This window comes from Schistocerca gregaria, chromosome 4 (genome assembly GCF_023897955.1).
Source record: "Schistocerca gregaria isolate iqSchGreg1 chromosome 4, iqSchGreg1.2, whole genome shotgun sequence".
Lineage (NCBI taxonomy): Eukaryota > Metazoa > Arthropoda > Insecta > Orthoptera > Acrididae > Schistocerca > Schistocerca gregaria.
The window spans coordinates 542,312,596-542,332,490 of record NC_064923.1 but is presented as its reverse complement, the minus strand read 5'-3'; the positions used below and the strand labels follow the sequence as shown (position 1 = coordinate 542,332,490).

Sequence of the window (19,895 nt, the reverse complement as noted above, 5' to 3'; positions counted from 1 at the left end):
AAAGACTGGTAAATTGCTCAAGTCACAGCAGTACCCAAAAAGGGAAATAGGAGTAATCCGCCGAATTACAGGTCCGTATCACTAACGTCGATTTCCAGTAGGGTTTTGGACGTATACTGTGTTCGAATATTATGAATTACCTCGAAGAAAACAGTTTATTGAGAGATAGTCAACAAGGATTGAGAAAACATCATTCTTGTGAAACACAAGTAGCTCTTTATACTCATGAAGTAATGAGTGCTGTCGACAGGGGATGTAAAACTGATTCCATATTTTCAGATTTCCAGAAGGCTTTCGAGACCGTTCCTCACAAGCGTCTTCTAACCAACCTGCGTGCCTATGGAATATCGTCTCAGTTGTGCGACTGTGTTCGTGATTTCCTGTCAGAAAGGTCACAGTTCGTAGTAATGCACGGAAAGTCATCGAGTAAAATAGAAGTAATATCCTGCGTTCCCCAAGGGAGTGTTATAGGCCCTCTATTGTTACCGATCTATATTAACGACGCAGGAGACAATGTGAGTAGCCGTCTTAGATTGTTTGCAGATGATGCTGTCTTTTCGTCTTGTAAAGTCATCAGATGACCAAAACGACCTCCAAAATGATTTAGATTAGATATCTGGGTGGTGCAAACATTGGCAATTGACCCTGACCCTGAATAAAGAAAAGTGTGAAGTTATTCACATGAGTACTAAAACAAATCCGCTAAATTTCGATTACGCGATAAGTCACAGAAGTCTGAAGGCTGTAAATTCGACTAAACACTTAGGGATTATAACCTAAATGGGGACGGTCACATAGATCATATTGTGGGTAGAGCAAAGCAAAGACTCCAGTTCATTGGCAGAACATTTAGAAGGTGCAACAGATCTACTAAAAAGACTGCTTACACCACACTTGTCCGCCCTATCCTGAAGTATTGCTCTGCAGCGTGGTATCCACATCAGATGGGACTGACGGATAGCATCGAAAAACTACAAAGCAGGGCAGGTCGTTTTGTATGATCGCGAAGTAGGGGGGATAGTGTCACAGACATGAAACGTGAATTGGAGTGGTAATCGTTAAAGCAAAGGCGTTTTTCGTTGCTACGGGATCTTCTCATGAAATTTCAATCACCAGTTTTCTCCTCCGATTGTGAAAACATTCTATTGGCACCCACCTACATAGGGAGAAATGATCATCACGATAAAATAAGAGAAATCAGGACTAGCACAGAAAAAAAATTAAGTGTTCGTTTTGCCGCGCGCCGTTCGAGAGTGGAACGGTAGAGAGAGAGAGAGAGAGAGAGAGAGAGAGAGAGAGAGAGAGAGAGAGAGAGAGAGAGAGCTTGATGGTGGTTCATTGAACCCTCTGCCATGCACTTTATTGTGAATAGCGGAATAATCACGTAGATGTAGAGGTGTTATGACGTGGGGGCATAAAGTTGGATTGGCATACTAACCCCCAAATCTTTGAACAGAGTGCACTGCCGGCCGTTGTGGCAGTGCGGTTCTAGACGCTTCAGTCTGGAACCGCGTGTCCGCTACGGTCGCAGGTTCGAATCCTGCCTTGGGCATGGATGTGTGTGATGTCCTTAGGTTAGTTAGGTTTAAGTAGTTCTAAGTTCTAGGGGACCGATGACCACAGCTGTTAAGTCCCATAGTGCTCAGAGCCATTTGAACCATTTTTTTTATCTTTACATTCTCCCTTTCGTTACGTGAAACCACCCTTAGTGTCTCAGAGGAATAACGCAGAACTATAAAGGTTGCTACAAGGTCGTGCAGGTCACGCGCCATTAATGATAGGAGAAAGATTCAATATCGCGCGCCTGGCTCGACCATTGCGCGCATGGCACTGATAATAGTAATAATAATAATTTTTAATTATCCCCCATTGATAAACTGGAGAGTGCTCACGGCTCAGTGTGAGTACGTAAGCACTAAATCCACTTAATGTGGTGGAAGTAGTGGCCTCTGTTTTACCTTGCTGGTTTAGAAAAAAATTTCAAAAATTACAGCCCCTACAGCAAGGGATACTAACCTGAGAAAAACGAGCCACCGCCCTTAACGTTACAGAGCATTCATTGGCGTCCATGGTGAGGACACACCCTATTAAGAACTATGTCCCACCTTTCGTAATGTGCAGGAGCCTACCACGGAGCGCGATGAGATCAGTGTAATTACTGGCTATGAATAAAAATGTCATTTCTCTTCGTCACACCGCGTATTTCTTTCAGTCATCTTCTATACTGTACCATACCATACTTAAGTAGTTATTTGCAAGTGTGGTCCAATTTTCACCGAGCTATGTTACTTGGCAGAGACACATCATCCGGAAATTACTTTCGTCCTTAAGTTTTACACACCAGTGTACTAGTGAATGTGATATGAGAAACAGTTACGATACTGTAAAACGGGTAGTACTGTCAGTCTGTAAACTAAAGAACCAGCAGGCGAGTCCCCAGTGTTTCTACCCAGCTACGTTGTACGGAGGATATGCAGACTATTTGACAATGCAGTACCGGCCCTTTCGCAGCCCGCCTTTTACACTGAAGCGCCAAAGAAACTGGTATAGGCATGCGTATTCAAACACGGAGATACGTAAACGGGTAGATCACGGCGCTGCAGCCGGCAACGCCTTTATAAGACAACAAGTGTCTGGCGTAGTTGTTAGATCGGCTGCTGCTGCTACAATGGCAGATTATCTAGATGTGAGTTTGGACGTGGTGTTAGAGTCGGCGTCCGAACGATGGGACACAGAATCTCCGAGGTAGGGATGAAGGGGGGATTTCCCGTACGACTATTTCACGAGTGTGCCGTGAATATCAAGAATCCTTTTAAAATATCAGATCTCTGACATCGCTGCGGCCGGAAAAATGTCCAGCACGAACTGGAGCAACGGCGACTGAAGAGAATCGTTCAACGTGACAGAAATGCAACACTTCCGCGAATTGCTGCATATTTCAATGCTGGGCTATCAACAACTGTCAGCGTGTGAACCATTCAACGAAAGATCATCGATATGGACTTTCGGAGCCGAAGGCTCACTCGTGTGCCCTTGATGACTGCACAACACAAAGCTTTACGCCTCGCCTGGGCCCGTAAACGCTGACATTAGACTGTTGGTAACTGGAAACAAGTTGGCTTGTCGGACGAGTCTCGATTCAAATTGTATCGAATGCATGGACTTGTACGGGTATGAAGACAATCTCATGAATCTATGGTCCCTGCATGTTAGCAGGGGCCTGTTGAAGCTGGTGGAAGCTCTGTAATGGTGTGGAGCGTGTGCAGTTGGAGTGATAGCGGACCCCATAAGTCTAGATACGACTTTGACAGAGGAAACGTACGTACGCCTCCTGTATGATCACCTGCATCCATTCATGTCCATTCTGCATTCCGATGGACTTGGGCAATTCCAGTAGGACAATATGACGCTCCACACATGCAGAATTGCTACAGAGTGGCTCCAGGAACATTCTTCCAAGTTTAAACACTTCCGTTGCCACCTAACTCGTCAGACATGAATTTTTTTGAGCACATTTGGGATGCCTTGCTATGTGCTGCTCAGAAGAGATCTCCACCCCCTCGTAGTCTTACGGATTTACGGACAGCCCTGCAGAATTCATGGTGTAAATTCCCTTCAGCATTACTTTCAGACATTAGTCGAGTCCAGCAGGCACGGTAGCTCAGCGTGTTCGGTCAGAGGGTTAGCTACCCTCTGTAATAAAAAAACTGAGTTAATCGACCAACAACGAACTTAAACGGATGTCTTACGACTTCCGCGCCGAGCAGATGCAACGAACAAAAGCGAACAAAATGAGATTTAAAAAAAAAAATCCACGCCACGCTGTGTTGAGGCACTTATGCGTGCTCATGGGGGTCCCTACACGATATTAGAGCCAGGTGTACCACTGTCTTTGGGTCTTCAGTGAAAATCAGTGCCAACGCAGTACTGAGACACTATTCGTATTGTTTATGTCCACTAAATGTGTTAGCAATACAAGGAATAGAGAAATTAGTAATTGATATAACTGACGTAGAAACGTGCGACAACAGAATCTGTCTAAATCATCACAGGCTGCATTGCACTGCTAGACGGGTAACTTCTTTTTAGTCACCCAGTAGCGTTCTTCAGGGAAAGGCGACTTTCCTCACCAAAACCTAGGCTTCACGCTCGCTTTATAGCAGACTGTGTACTCAGCTACACGATTGTCAGAGACTCGGAAAGTGTAGGTGCGAAGGCGGCTGTCCGCGCTCACCCTGAAGCCGTGGTGGTCGCGCTGCTCGGGGCTGATCTTGTCGGCGTCCGGCGCGTCGTACAGGGTGAGCTCGAGGCCGGTGGTGGGCCCCGAGGCGAGGCTGTGGCGCACCGAGCAGCGCGCCGTGCCGCCCCCACCGCCGTCCCCGCCGCCGCCGCCGCCACCCTCCACCCGCTGGTCGCCGCCACCCTCCGCACGCTGGCGTGACCAGCTGCGGCTGCGAGAGCGTGGCTTCACTTCCTATTACTTCTAAACACTTTATGCTTCACGTAAATGACAAAATACGCCACTCGAGACGGACCTCCGTCTGGCTTTTCTCATCTAATTCCCAGCGAACAGGACATCGGGAAATGGTCTCCCAGTAGTAGAGTCTAATGTTTATTTGTTTCCTTTCAATAAGTCTAAGAATAAGTTTGGAAAGGGAACTGAAACTCAAGAAAAATAAATAAAATCTTTTGCCTATGACATTTTAATTCTGTCAGTTGAACGGAATGGACAACGTCTCGAAAAGAGTTTATAAAGTGGACCTAAACAAAAGCAAAACAAGTGTAAATAGAATGTAATCGAACTGAATCTGGAGATGGTGAGAGAATTACACTACTGGCCATTAAAACTGCTACACCAAGAAGAAATGCAGATGATAAACGGGTATTCATTGGGCAAATATATTATACTAGAGCTGACATGCGATTGTATTTTCACGCAATTTTGGTGCATAGATCGCTAGAAATCAGTACCAAGAACAGCCACCTCTGGCCGTAATAACGGCCTTGATACGCCTGGGTATTGAGTCAAACAAGATATTGGATGGCGTGTACAGGTACAGCTGCCCATGCAGCTTCAACACGATACCACAGTTCATCAAGAGTAGTGACTGGCGTATTGTGACGAGCCGGTTGCTCGGTCACCATTGACCAGATTTTTTCAACTGATGAGATATCTGGAGAATGTTCTGGCCAGGGCAGCGGCCAACATTTTCCGTATCCAGAAAGGCCCATACAGGACCTCCAACATGCGATTGTGCGTTATCCTGCTGAAATATAGGGTTTCGCAGGGATGTAATGAAGGGTAGAGCCACGGGTCGTAACACATCTGAAATGTAACGTCCACTGTTCAAAGTGCATTCAATGCCAACAAGAGGTGACCGGGACGTGTAACCAATGGCACCCCATACCATCACACCGGGTGATACGCCAGTATGGCGATGACGAATACAGGCTTCCAATGTGCGTTCACCGCGATGTCGCCAAACACGGATGCGACCATCATGATGCTGTAAACAGAACCTGGATTCATCCGAAAAAAATTACGTTTTGCCATTCGTGCACCCAGGTTCGTCGTTGAGTACACCATCGCAGGCGCTCCTGTCTGAGATGCAGCGTCAATGGTAACGGCAGCCATGCTCTCCGAGCTGACAGTCCATGCTACTGCAAACGTCGTTGAACTGTTCGTGCAGATGGTTATTGTCTTGCAAACGTCCCCCATCTGTTGACTCAGGGATCGAGAAGTGGCTGCACGATCCGTTACAGCCATGCGGATAAGATGCTTGTCATCTCGACTGCTAGTGAAACGAGGCAGTTGGGATCCAGCACGGCGTTCCGTAATACCCTCCTGAACACACAGATTCCATTTTCTGCTAATAGTCATTGGATCTCGACCAACGCAATCAGCAATGTCGCGATACGGTAAAACGCAATCGCGATAGGCTACAATTTCTCCTCCTTACACGAGGCATCACAACCACGTTTCAGCAGGCAACGCCGGTCAACTGCTGTTTGTGTATGAGAAATCGGTTGGAAACTTTCCTCATGTCAGCACGTTGTAGGTGTCGCCACCGGTGCCAACCTTGTGTGAATGCTCTGAAAAGCTGATCATTTGCATATCACAGCATCTTCTTCCTGTCGGTTAAATTTCGCGTCTGTAGCAATTCATCTTCGTGGTGTCGCAACTTTAATGGCCAGTATTGTAATTTTGGAAATGAGACAATGAAAAGAATATATGATTTTTTATATTTGGTAGCAAAATAAATGACGATGAGCGAACTAGAGAGGATATATAGTGCAGACTGGCAACAGCAAGAAAAGCGTTTCCGAAATATGTTAACATCGAACATAAAATATACGTTTGAGGAAAACTTTTCTGTAGGCATTTGTCTGGAGTGCAGTCTTATAGCGAAGCGAAACTTGGTTAATAGATACTTTAGACAGGAAGAAGATAGAAGCTTGTGAAACGAACAAATGATGAGGCGCTCGACTGAATTGACAAAAAGATATATTTGTGGCACAATTTGAACATAATATCGGATTCGTTGAGAGGAACCTTCCTGATCACATCCCGGAATTATCAATTTCGTAATGGAAAACAGTTTGAGGATTAAAAATTGTGTAGGGAAGCGTAGGCACGAACGCATTAAGCAGTTTCAAATGGATGTCCGTTTGCGGTAGTTATTCAGAGTTACAGCTTGTACAGTGCACGCTAACATGAAGAGGCGCATCAAATCAATCTTTGGACTGATGTCCATAAAAGAGAAGAAGATTAGTGTTTATTGTCCTGCCGACAACGACGCCATTAGAGACAGAGCACAAACTCGCATTAGGGAAGGATGGGAAATGAAATCGGCCGTGCTCTTTTGAAGGAACCATCTTGACATTTGCCTGAAGCGATTTAGAGAAATCACGGAAAACATGAATCAGGATGGCTGGAAGCGCGTTTGAACCGTCTTTCTCCCGAATTCGAGTCCAGCTTGCTAACCACTGCGCCATCTCGCCCAGTGAAGTCCAGAAAAACAACTGCATAGACTTAACACTAATTTCCTGAAACTGCCAGACAAGCATTTATCGAAGATATCGTTCTTATGTCGGCGTGATGTAACAGCATTGCGATGCTAATGACACTTTTGGTCGATTTCACATGAAGATACATCAGTAGTTATTGGTTGGTGTCATGTCATTTTTAAGTAAAGTGGCTGAAATTAATACTACAATTATTTCATGTTTGGAAGCACCTGGAATAAATTCTGTCATGTAACGTTTAATTTTATGTTGTCTTTTGGAAACTTGATTATATTCATAATATTTCTTACTTAAATGCTGTATTTGAGTTCGTTATTTGTATTTAATAACAGATAATGAAGAAATTTAATTTAATTGTTAACTTTGGATCATATCTAGGGTGCCAGGAGTTATCCTTTACAAAACTGGGTTACACAATAACTACCACTTTCCGCTACACACTAATATTAAAAAGATAAAATAGCATTGCCAATAATTCACTTTCACTTTTTATGGGTCTAAGTTATCGCTTTGAGACAAACCGAACATTAGCAGGAGGATTATCATGGGAATGATATAATACATTTTATTTACCAGGTGGCACTTGGTGGTGAGTTGATATAATGTGATTTGTGTTACTGCCTAGTGACAGTCACATGCTCAAAAATCCAGATATGAAAAAATTTGACAGCAGGCGGAGAAGCATCTTCCATCAGGCCGCGGTGTTTAGTGTCTCAGAGCATGAGGATCTTTCCCCTGATTTTTTTCAAAATTTGTTTTCGATATACCCTATCATACCAACAATTTTTCGATCGACCTGAATTGCGTTTCGCCTGATCTGAATGCAGCCCACATAACGTATCTGTCCTGCAGGTCCTTTAATCTCTTTACAGTATAGTCGTTTGACCATACAAAAAGGGCACCAAGAGAGACCACTAGAGAACACTAATCTCTAAGGTAATCAGTCCAGATGTAAATCACCACCACGATATTGTAAACATAAGGAAATGCGTCATTAGAGATGAGTCAGTTCTTAACGCTTGTAAACTCAATTTTTTTACAGTAAGTGACGTTTCAAAAGGGCTATCACACTCAACAGAATTTGGGCTAACTAACTCCATTACGTAAGTCGTTCCAGCAATATTTTGGCGAAATTGAATATTTTATGAACAAGAGATTATGAGACAATATCTGGCCTCCTGAAGTTCTATGACAGTTCGAAGTATTTTATGCTCCTTAAAAGGTTTTCTCACCCCTGTGGAACGTCGTTCCTGAAACGTGTAATTTGTTATAAAATGGATCTTGAACTAACCAATTAAAGGCAGTTCGAGTATAAGCGGGAAGCGCTCAATGGAAACCTCAAAACTAACATCGAATCACCAGAAATTTCTCTGCATTCATGATTGAGGAATTGTTTGTGAACATGTCTGAACTGTAAACAACAGGACGAACATTTTTGCTCTGGATTTGTATTGAAGACTAAACATCTATAGCCACTATAACTAAGCAACGTTATCATGCCTGTCCGAGACTTGATCATAGCAACGTTCGTCTTTGGTGACTAGGCATAAAGAGTCGAGAAATATCGAAGTTTTGTCTAGTATCAGTTAGGGAATCTGAACTTGAAAATATTTGTGCTGTGCCTGTAATCCTGTCAAGACCCTCATTTCCTTGCTAACTAACCATGAAACACATTTAATACAATTTCATGTGACAAAGTTTGTACGTGTTTAAAAGCGATGTGCCATGAAATAAAGTTATGTGACGGGGACTCGAACCCAGCACGTAATAAGATTGTTTACTAAGTAAAATCAGACGATAGATAACGATTTTTTTTTCAGCAGAAGGGAGTTTTTGTATTTAAAATGAGCATACAATTTCTTTGTCTGACCTGGAATCGAACCTACCGCAGTTGTTTTCTATCCATGAATTGTTTGTTTATCAGTATTGAGATGTGTGCGAGTAAGACCAGAAAACAAGGAAATGACAAACTGTACCGTTTCGTGTTAATTAATTGGTTAATCGTCAGCAGGCGTCTGACACGAAAATTATGCTAGTCTATCAGCGGGATGTAAAGATTCTTTTAGCCATCGTAGCCTCGATTGGAAGCCATTCTGAAATTTTCACTATTTCAAGAAATTTATTAGATCGAGAAATACCGTCCAAGAGTGTGAAGTTACCAAATACTTCTATTATTACTGACATTATCGCTACTAATTTCTTCATTTTGCTGCTGCTACATACGTGTTTGAAAAAACCATTTAATGCTTCTTAGTCATTTTTAGAAGCAATGGCCCAAATACAAGGAAATATTTAGTTCGCAGCAAATGGTCGCGGCGTTCTGTGCTAACTGGACCGTCCTTTTTCTAGTCATTACTACTGCAAAATACTGGGGAATGTAATGTTAAATTCTGTTCGTCAAAGATTTTCAGGGGACAGAATAATCTTCCAATATGGCCGTTCACCTGTTCATGAGGCAATCTGCGTAAAACACTGGTTTAAAATGAATGGAGGCGTTGAGCAGTTGGGCTGGCATCCAAAAGGTGATGACATCAGTCCCATAGTGCACGTATAGGTAGAGATGGAGAAAATTATAAGATGTAGAAGACCATCACCGACAACCAAGACAGCGCAATCCGAAGCAGTTCATGGCGCATGGGAAGAGTTGTCTCAGAATAACAGATTCATGCGGAAACTAGGTGCCTCTATTTCCTGACTGCCAAATGCAGCTGAAGAGGAGGTCGAAAACTGGATACGGTACTGTTTTATTGTTACGAGGGAGAAAATGTTTAAAGCAATTGAACGATTTGTTCTCCGTCGAAGAGGAGGAAAATTCGTTCTTCTTACCTCCATTATTTTTCCAATTTACTTGGAAACTATGCTTTCGATTTCACTTTTTTCAGTCGCTTAACAGATTCTTCATTTTAAATTATTTTACGACATTTCTCGAAAAAGACTGAGAGAAACATGATACATTTTTCTTTAATATGGTGCTTGACTTAAATGCTGATGAAGGCATCAAAGAAAAAGTATTTAGCTTTTTAAGTAGAAAAAAGCATACTGACGAAAGCACAAAAGAGATAATATTTTCCTTTAATGCGAAGAAGTCACAGTTCATAAGAAAAAAGTGGTACAAAGCCGGCGGTGTAGAAATAGTACATTAAAATTACGCATACTTAATAATTCTCGTTGTCTTCTTCATGGAAGGAACAGGATTCGAAACACTTACCGGCGTATTATAAACTGACCTCCTTACGCACCACGCCATTCTAACAATCTGATAAGCTAAGCTTACAAAATGGCATGATATGGTCTGTAGTGTAACACCTTTTCCATGAAAATGAAATGACATACCGAGTGAAAGCGACTCCCTGCGACTTAGAGTATTAGACGATAAGGCAGACAATCCATCTGACTTTAAATTCCATGAACGTATATTTACAAGAAAAATCGATCTCTTTTGATGCAGTTACAAAAAGAAAGGTAAGAAGAAACGTGCAATTCTGCTATTCAATACGTTTCTCACCTCCAGATTTACCAGTATGTTCAGTGCTTCCGTAACGTTCGTCTCGGGTGATGATGCGCTAAATGACAAATAACAAACAGATTTTGTCAAAAACAGTCCCTTAGAGCTTTTTCTGAGCCTTTCTTGTGAAGTAGCTCGGTATTTCAAAAACAGTCACTTCTGCTCAATCCTACAATGTATTGGATGGAGGCCGTATGATGGCTTAGGACGCAGAGCTTGTTTTATGATTTACTCATTGAATTTCGTTCTGGCCGCTGCAGACCGAATAAAGAAAACAACAACCAGACTTACAAACTGCAGTTTTTCTATGCGATATCCCAACCGACTTGTATATCAGCGAGCACAGTAAACATCGAGCGTGTTACTACTAAATCAACATGCGATATACATTTCTTCATTATGCCCCATTTCTTAATGTAGATTACTGAGAGTGTGACATTAGAGAGCAATCTTAGCTTAGGTGCCATACATCAAATCTGGGTTCACACAACGAATTTTACTTACTCACTGTCACACGTTAAGTGGAAGACATTTAGAATATTTGATCGAGATGACAAGAAAGTACAGTATTAGACACAAAAGCTGGCCGCCTCAGAAACGAAGTCCGAGTGGTTCACTTACGGCAGCCAATATTCCTGACCACCCGTCAGAATTATAAGTCGCATTCATGATCTGGCAACACTGTATGATCCAGAAGTGTATGGAGGATGTTGTGTCTGTCTTTTTGAGGTGCTGCTTGTGGTGCAGTGGTAAGCTTTGTGCTCTGTAAATGTAAAGTCCCACGTTCGGGTCCACTCCATTCCGTGGCTTCTTTAAATCCTATATGGGATATCTGATAAAGTTATCAGTCTGATGGAAACTCAAACATAATTCGTTTCAGCTCGTGCCTACGTCAAGAAACAAACAGTTTACGCTCTAGAGTGTCCTATCTCTACAGCTGCTACCGGCTACTGGCTCTACAACGCTCGCTGCAAATGTCAAGACGCCTCTGACTAGTTGAACATGGTGGGCGCTATGAGTGTATTTATCAACGGTCATTTTCTTCCTTGGAGTTCTCGTGTTATGATTTGCATTTTGCAAACCTGAAACATATCAACGTTGTTCAAGTGTGATAAACTATAGTCGCACGTGGAAAAAGTCCTAATCTGTGGCATATTATTCGCTTTGTGTTTAGCAGAGTGTCGAGCGCAACAGAGGCAGCGTCGAACCTTGTGTGTGGGGCGAATGCTTTTGGGCGAAACACATCAGAAAAAGACTTTTTTGCTCCAAGAAATATCGCTCCGGAGTGAATGAAGAAGAAGAAGAAGAAGAAGAAGAGATTGCTGTTTAACGACCCGTCGACAACGAGATCATTAGAGACGGAGTACAAGCTCGGTATAGAGAAGGATGGGGAAGGAAATCGGCCGTGCCCTTTCTAAGTAACCATCCCCGCATTTGCCTGAAGCGATTTAGGGAAATCACGGAAAACCTATATCAGGGTGGCAGGACGTGGGATTGAACCGTCGTCCTCCGGAATGCGAGGCGTGAATGAATTTGCACATTCAGGAAGCCTCGATAACAGATATATGTGATGGAGTACGACCATTTAGGCATTGTGTGACATTTCCATTCAATAAGCAAGGCTCAAATGTCGGGAGCAGTAGTACTGAATGCTCTAATTTAAAACAACAGGAATCAAAGGTGCGACGATTAATGTATTTTTTGGTTGATCGTCGTCAGTTGTCTCATTGAGAATTCCAATGCAGTATTCCTACTGGTGACTGGGTGTGATGTATTTATATTAACTTCTTAAGAAGAATTAATGGCTGAGCCCTAACAAAAGATATATAATCGAGCGGAGGGCAGTTTAAACGTAATATTTTGCGTATGGTGTCTCAGAAAGAGTGTTGTGCATTACGAAAACGGCCGCAGGGGAGAGTATACCGCAGCTGCTATTTTTGCCATGAACTAAGACATGTATCGGTCGCAGCGTAAGAAAAACGACCTAAAAAGCTTCGTCACGTGTTGATACTACCAAGATTTTGCACTCTGTCGATTTCAGTAACAAAACTATGTATGAGTTTGAAATGTCATACGCACTTATACCTCTGATCTTCCACCCTCTATTTTCCAAGCTCCTTATCGAACATCAGTCAAGAAAATGCACTTCAAACCTGGTTCGGTGACACCTTTAGTTCATGGCCAGTATGTAAGCATGGAATGGGTAAAGTACATGAGGGCTGTCAGACTGTTGTAGATTATGTGAGTTGATAACCTGTTGATGATTAATTTCTCTCTGATGCTTACTGTTGCGTTCAATAAAATAATGAAGAACGCCGCTAAAATATGCGCTGCAGTAATTCATACGAAATTCAGATTACCACAATATGCTTATGACGAAAGTCTACTTTAATGAAACATACAGTTTCTGTAACAGGAATGTGCCTATATCAGCATTAATTAATATTACTCATTCTGGATTTCGAAATGGTCTGTGTTTACGTGCTGTCCTACATCACAATGAAGTGGTTTGGAAATCTGACATTTCAAAAAATAAATAAATAAATCAAATAAAATAAATAAAATAAAAAAGTAAATAAATAAAATAAAATAAAAAAGTAAATAAATAAAATTTCCTTACTGCTTTACCAACTGACTGCCTACAGCTCTGTTTCAAAACGGCCAAAAATGTATCCTCCACCGCGACTGGAAACATAGACCCCTATTTTAAAGGCAACGACGTTACCTACAACGAGGGGAATGCCATAGCGTTCTACTCTCCCTTATTGCTCCAGTTAAACTACATGAGGACAGATAAGATGCAACGCAAAAGACGAGATTAGCTGCAAATTCAACGCCGAATGACTTTTCTGGATTCAGAACCATAAATTGATTAATTTATTCACACATTATGTGAAAATAACTCAGATTATTTAATGGAAATCATACAAATATCTCAAGTGAGTTTTGCAGACTAATTCTGTGTCATCCAGAAAGTAACTCTTCGGTCACAGTGTTCACTTCTACCAGGAAACACCAGCCTTGAGCGGTCTCGGGAGTAAGGATAGCTCGTGTCTCACAGGCTTGGCGGCCTAGCGCCGAAATGATAAAAGCGTATGTCAATGAGCCTTAATATCATGTCTGTAGCTCGGTTTATAGACTACAGCGTCGTCACTAATAATGCTCAGATGTGCCGACTGAAATCTAAACAACATGAATCATTAACTGTCACAATTATTTGTGTTTTTTTTGTCTTGAGTGTACTGAAACTAAAAATCTCAGCCAGACATGTTTCACTTTTTGAGAACATCTGCCTTAGTTACAGTGTAAATGTTATGAGTAGGCGACACATCTGTTTTATAATAATTACTTGTAAAATATTGTTGAGATCGATGTCAATGGTACTGTCCGTGAAAGACAGACGCACAAATATACAATAACGCAGCATCGATTGCAAAACTTAAAATCCACAGGGAGAGTTTATATGCTACGAATAACATGAAATTCCAAAGCGATATATGTTGCTATGTAGGAAACCATAAGAAATGACAGAAAATGCAAGCCCAAAATTCCACTGAAAATCAAACTAGCGAATGTGTGGAGCGCAACCGCGATTCCAGCTTTTGCTAACGTGAAAGGAGAAACAGTTGTTATTAGAAAGTGGAACATGGAACACAAAACAATGACATTAATGTGTGGAATAAGTCATCCTCGAGAAAAACTGTCGTTCAGTCTATAAATACTAAAATAAGGACACGTATCATGAATTCTGTACAGTTAAAATGTTGCTGATGCAGAAAGCGCCTATGTTGAAGAGCTTTTCAACGTGCATTTAGCTTAAGACAGAGAGAAATTGAAATAATAAGAGTTTCACCAATCTGAGCGTGGTGGTGAGATGATGTGCATCACTTACTCAGAGTATTATTCGAAATGAAATGAGCGTTTGGCGTCATTGGTGGGGAGGCCCCTTACGGGGCAAGTCCGGCCGCCTTGGTACAGGTCTTACTACATTCGACGCCACATTGGGCAACCTGCGCGCCGGATGGGAACGAAATTATGGTGAAGACTACACAACACCCAGTCCCTGACCGGAGAAAATCCCCGACCCAGTCGGGATTCTAACCCGGACCCGTAGGACGGCAATCCGTGGCGCTGACCACTCAGCTATCGGGGTGGACAGACTGTTATTAATTTAGCCCTGAACCTTTTAATGTTAATGACACCTCTTGGCTACCACAATAGTCACATGAGAAATATCGAGTTCTACTGCGGCGATACAGCTGGACAGATGGTTCTAGAATTTGCAGAGACTGTCCATAGATTGCTGAACCATAATGCCAAAGTACCATCACGTGAGATTATAGGCCGTCCTTACAATCTATACCTGTGAAAGAACTGCTCAGTATTGCGTGAATGACATTAACATCACTATCCGTCTCCGTACACACAACACAGTCGCAATATATGCCAGTTAATTGCTGGAAAATGATGCCAACGACTGAATTTCTATCGCAGGACTGTCACTTAATTACTGAGACGATAAATGAGTGTTATGATCTACCACATCTTCGTGAATGCCAACTACCTCCCCCCCCCCCCCCCCCACACCGACCCACCCACCACAGTCACAGTGTATATCACGTAAGTTATGACACCAAACGCAGATTTAGACCTAAATTAACCAGCTTCTTTAAGTGGGTATTCTGCCGTTGCTCTGGGGAGAAGTGCTTAAATGAATATTCTATACTGCGATTGACTAGTGTTACCACTCTTCAGGCGTCGAAAAAATGTGAAAATAAGCGACAGAGAAGCACTTGTGAATTAATAAATAATAATTAGTGAAATGTGGCATACTACGCAAGTCACCTGATGATTATGAAAATTGCTTTTTGACCTACCCGGCACTTCAGTACAAATTTAAAGATTTCGCAGCAATCTGTTGCTTAAATTCGTTGCGGTCTTTATGACTTACGACAGAGGAGGAGGGAAAAGTCTTGCTTTAAACAAACTATTGCGGCGTGATTTGAGCCTGTGGCTATAGCTTTAATGGCACTCATCTACTGAGGAATCAAGAACGTGAAGAACATTCTCTCATTATTGTAGTACAGACTAAGGCAGAGAGAAGCAGTTTAATTATTTATTTTATGTTTAATTGAACATACTGTATGCATTTCCAGTATGTTTTGCTCATCAAGAGGCGTTTATGCATACAGAAAACATTAGGAGAAATTATCTTGATCTAAATGGCATAGAACTGTTCTGTTCACTGATAGCAGCTGGAGGGCCTGTTGGAGTATTTGGAGTGGGGCTGCGAGCGAGTAGTCAGAAATCAACGTCACGTGGTGCCTTCTGCTGGCGTGGAGTTGTATCTCGTTGGGATTGACATCGTAGCGTACAAATAACTTTGCAGCTGTTATTGCGGTGCGGAATCGTATGATACACTTTTATTGCACTTGCGTCAGCAGCTGTTAAATTCCCACTCTCTCCTACACACGGTATCTCCAAAACAAGCAGGTCTGATAAAACCTAGCAGAATAATTACTGTTAGCTTATGTTCTTCATAACTCCGTTCATGTAATTCAAAGTCAGATGAACTGTCTGCAATTTCGTCGAAGACGCACTGCGGTACTTTCTCTTTGTTTATCACTAATTTTCCAAGAAAACGGTGTGACATTACAGATTATAACATACCATTTCGTAAGCGTAGTGCAAGTGATTGTTAGAATGGCGTAGTGGTTAAGGCGGTCAGTTTCTAATCTGTAGGTAAGGGTTTGAAATTCTGTCACTTCCACGTAGCTTAATTGATGGTGAGAGCTATTAGTTTGGCAGAACAACAAATATGGTGAAATATGCGTAATTTTAAAGTATCACGTCTACACCGCCGGTCTTGCACCGCATTTTCTCTTTATGTACTGTGATTTCTGCTTGGTATTAAAAGAAAATGATATCTCTTTTGTGCATTCGTTGGAATTGGCGCCCTGCCTGCATGTAATTAAAGAGTACATAAATCCACAAGATATTTTTCTCGACGTAAAAGAGCTAAATATTATTTCTTTGATGCCTTCATCGGCACTGACGTCATGTGCCATGTGACAAAATGTCCTTAGGTTAGTTAGGTTTAAGTAGTTGTAAGTTCTAGGGGACTGATGAGCATAGCAGTTAAGTCCCATATTGCTCAGAGTCATTTTTTCATATTTCTCTCAGTCTTTTTGATCAAATTACGTAAAATAATTTAAAATCAAGAGGCTACTGAACGACTGAAAGGATTGAAATAGACAGCCTCATTTTTATGTGAATTCATCATTCTATCTTTTTAAAAGGGATATGACAAACGAAGTTTCCTCTTCTTTGAGGGAGAACAAAACATTCATTTGTCTTAAACAATTCCCCTCTAACAATACAATAATTCAGTACCGTATCCAGTTTCCGTCCTCTACAACTTGTTTTAGTCATCAGCGAACAGCGTCACCAAGTTTCCGAATGTATCTGTTACTCTGCTACACACTCTTCTCACACATCATGAACTGCTTCGGACGGCGCTGTCTTGGTTGTCGGTGATGGTCTCCTACACCTGATGATTTTCTCAATCTCTGCCCACACGTGCGCTGTGGGACTGAGGTCAGCACTTTGGAGGTCAGTCCCACAGCTCATCATCTCCGTTCATTTGAAACCCGTGTTTTACACAGATCGTCGTATGGATAGGAGAACGGTCATGTTATTCTGCCTCCCGAAATATTAGTTATGACCAGAACAGGGACAGTCCAGTTGGGACAGAACGCTGCATCCATTTGCTGCGAAATAAATAATTCCTCGTATTTAGGCCACTGATTTTAAAAATGACAGAGAAGAATTAAATGTTTCCTTCAGACACGCATTTAGCAGCACAAAAATGAAGAAATTAGTAGCGATATGGTCAGTAATAATCGAAGTATTTGGTAACTTGACACTCTTGAATGGTATTTCTCGATTTAATATAATTCTTGAAATAATGAAAATTTCATAATGGCTTCCAATCGAGGTTATGATGGCTAGAGGGTCTTTACATTCATCTTGTGTCAGACTATCATAATTTTCGTATCAGAAGCCTCTACAATTAATCAGTTAATACAAAACTGAATTTTTTTACCCTGTCTAACTTTTAAACGACTACATGGGTATAGCAAATGTGGGATTCAGTAGTCTGGCGGATAAATAGTAGTTTCTTAGTTTTGAGTTCGAGTCCCGCTTCTGGCACCTATTCAAAATACACACGAACAGATCTCCTTCATCTCTAATAATGCAAAGTGAAGAACTTCAGGTTGCACCGTAGTCCAGAATCCGCATTGTAAACATCATCTGCCTTCGCTAACAAATGGGGGCAGAGGCGAATTAGGTTGGGCCATAGCAGAGGCGGAAGTGGCGGCAAACAGAAACTCTATCGACAGTAAGCTTCCTTATACTAGAAACTTTACTATATTCACTGAGCCAATAGTCATTTATAGTCACCGTGCTCTTATTGTATATGAACTTGAGACGATGAAAAATTTGGTGCTGGGCTGTAATTCGAGTTCGGATCTCCTCTTTCGTGATATATGACTCACACGCAACGATATAGTTCGATCATTCCTTTGTTTTCCCCAGGATGTCAAATTCCTCTACATCTTCACGAAAGACACGTATGTGGTTTCGAATCCTGGTCCATTTGAAGCCCTACCATTTGCACACGGAACTACTAGCGATAAATAATATTCATTTTTAATGTTTCTCCAGGTGTCATCAACAACAAAGATATTACTTCTAGTCAAACATGAACACAAAGCGTTACACACGGCACTTACTTTTTTCGAAGATTTGTCACTTGAAATTTTATTAAACATTTTTCGTGGCAAGTTAACAGGGAAATAAGGGTCTTCACAGGATTCCAGGCAGAGCACAAAAATTTTCAAGCTCAGGTTTGTTAATTGATACTGGCGAAAACTTCGATATTTTTCAGTCTTCTTTATGTCTGGTCACCAACGACGAACGTTGCTGTGATCGAGTCTCAATCAGGCACGAAAGGTTTGCTTAGTTACAATGGCTGTAGGTGTTTAGTTTCAATACAGATCCAGAACAAAGAAGTTCGTCATGTTGTTTAAAATTCAAACATGTGCACAAATAATTGCTCAGTCATGAGTGCAGAGAAATTACTGGTGATATAATGTCAATTTTGAGGTTTCCATAGAGCGCTTGCTGCTGTTAATAACGTTATTTTTAAATGGTTATGTTATGAAGTTAATTAACTCAAATTCTAGTGAGAGTGGTAGTGATTTTGAAATGTCATTTACTGTAATAAAATTGAGTTTACAAGAGTTAAGGACTGTCTCATCTCTAATGAGACATTTTTTAGTATTTCCATTATCGTGGTATTGATTTGCATATGGACTGATTACCTTAAAGATAGTGATCTCTTGAAGTATCTATTTCGTATTACCAAACGACTGTCCTGCGAACAGATTACAGGACCCGCAGCTACGTTATGTGGGATACATTCAGATCAGGCGAAACGCCATTCAGGTCGTTAGGATACTTTTGGGTTCATAGAACATTTCTGTAACAGGACAGCTGAGATTCTTCATTTTGCCATGAAATTGCTTTTCAGCTTCGTAGCTTTTGTGCAACGTCTTTCTCCACACTAAAAGACACACACAGTCACCAAATATGCCCTTCTCTGAAAGCAGTCGTGTATAATCTCGAGTGATGCTTAATTTGAATGGCTCTGAGCACTATGGGACTTAACTTCTGAGGTCATCAGTCCCCTAGAACTTAGAACTACTTAAACCTACCTAACCTACTAATCTACTACGGTCGGTGATGCTTAATTTTCAGCTTCAGATAAAAATGGATTCTTTTATACAGTCAAATAGAATGTCCATTGTCAGTGAGTATTTTTTACTGCATCCACAGCACGCTACCTTGGACCACTGTCTTAACTGGTCTCTGTCAGGATCCCACTACCATGCGGAAATGTGGTTTTATGTCAACTCATTACAGAAGACAATTTTTATTTTTGATCAATATATTCTTTTTCCTTCTTGTGTCGGGAATCTGTATGCTCGAATAAATGCAGGGGAGCATGTCTGTGTACCTGTATTCCTGTTCTGAGAAGCATTAGTATTCCAAAGGTACATTCTTGGTGCGTTTGAATGTGTATGGGAATCACTCCACGAGACAGAGAAACATTTTGTAAGGGATACACAAGCAGAGTTGCAGGTAGCGAACAGGAAACCTGAGAGAAAATCCAATACTGATGAGCTGATACTTTAACGTTGAACATACAATCGCTCCAATTAACTGTGGTTTGACGACCGGTCATTTTATATGTTCATTGATTTCAGCAAAGTCAGTCATGACGTTCTCATAAAAGGAT

The 19,895-nt window shown here is 41.5% G+C and overlaps 1 protein-coding gene across 1 annotated transcript in view; it reads right to left on the bottom strand.

Moving 5' to 3' along the window:
• Nucleotides 1-19,895, bottom strand: part of LOC126267798 (sodium channel protein Nach-like) — a 139,512-nt gene that overhangs the window by 57,767 nt on the left and 61,850 nt on the right. The window contains exon 5 of the mRNA XM_049973102.1: nt 4,235-4,334. Within this exon, the coding sequence (XP_049829059.1) occupies nt 4,235-4,334 (100 nt within the window). The remainder of the gene's footprint in view (nt 1-4,234; nt 4,335-19,895) is intronic.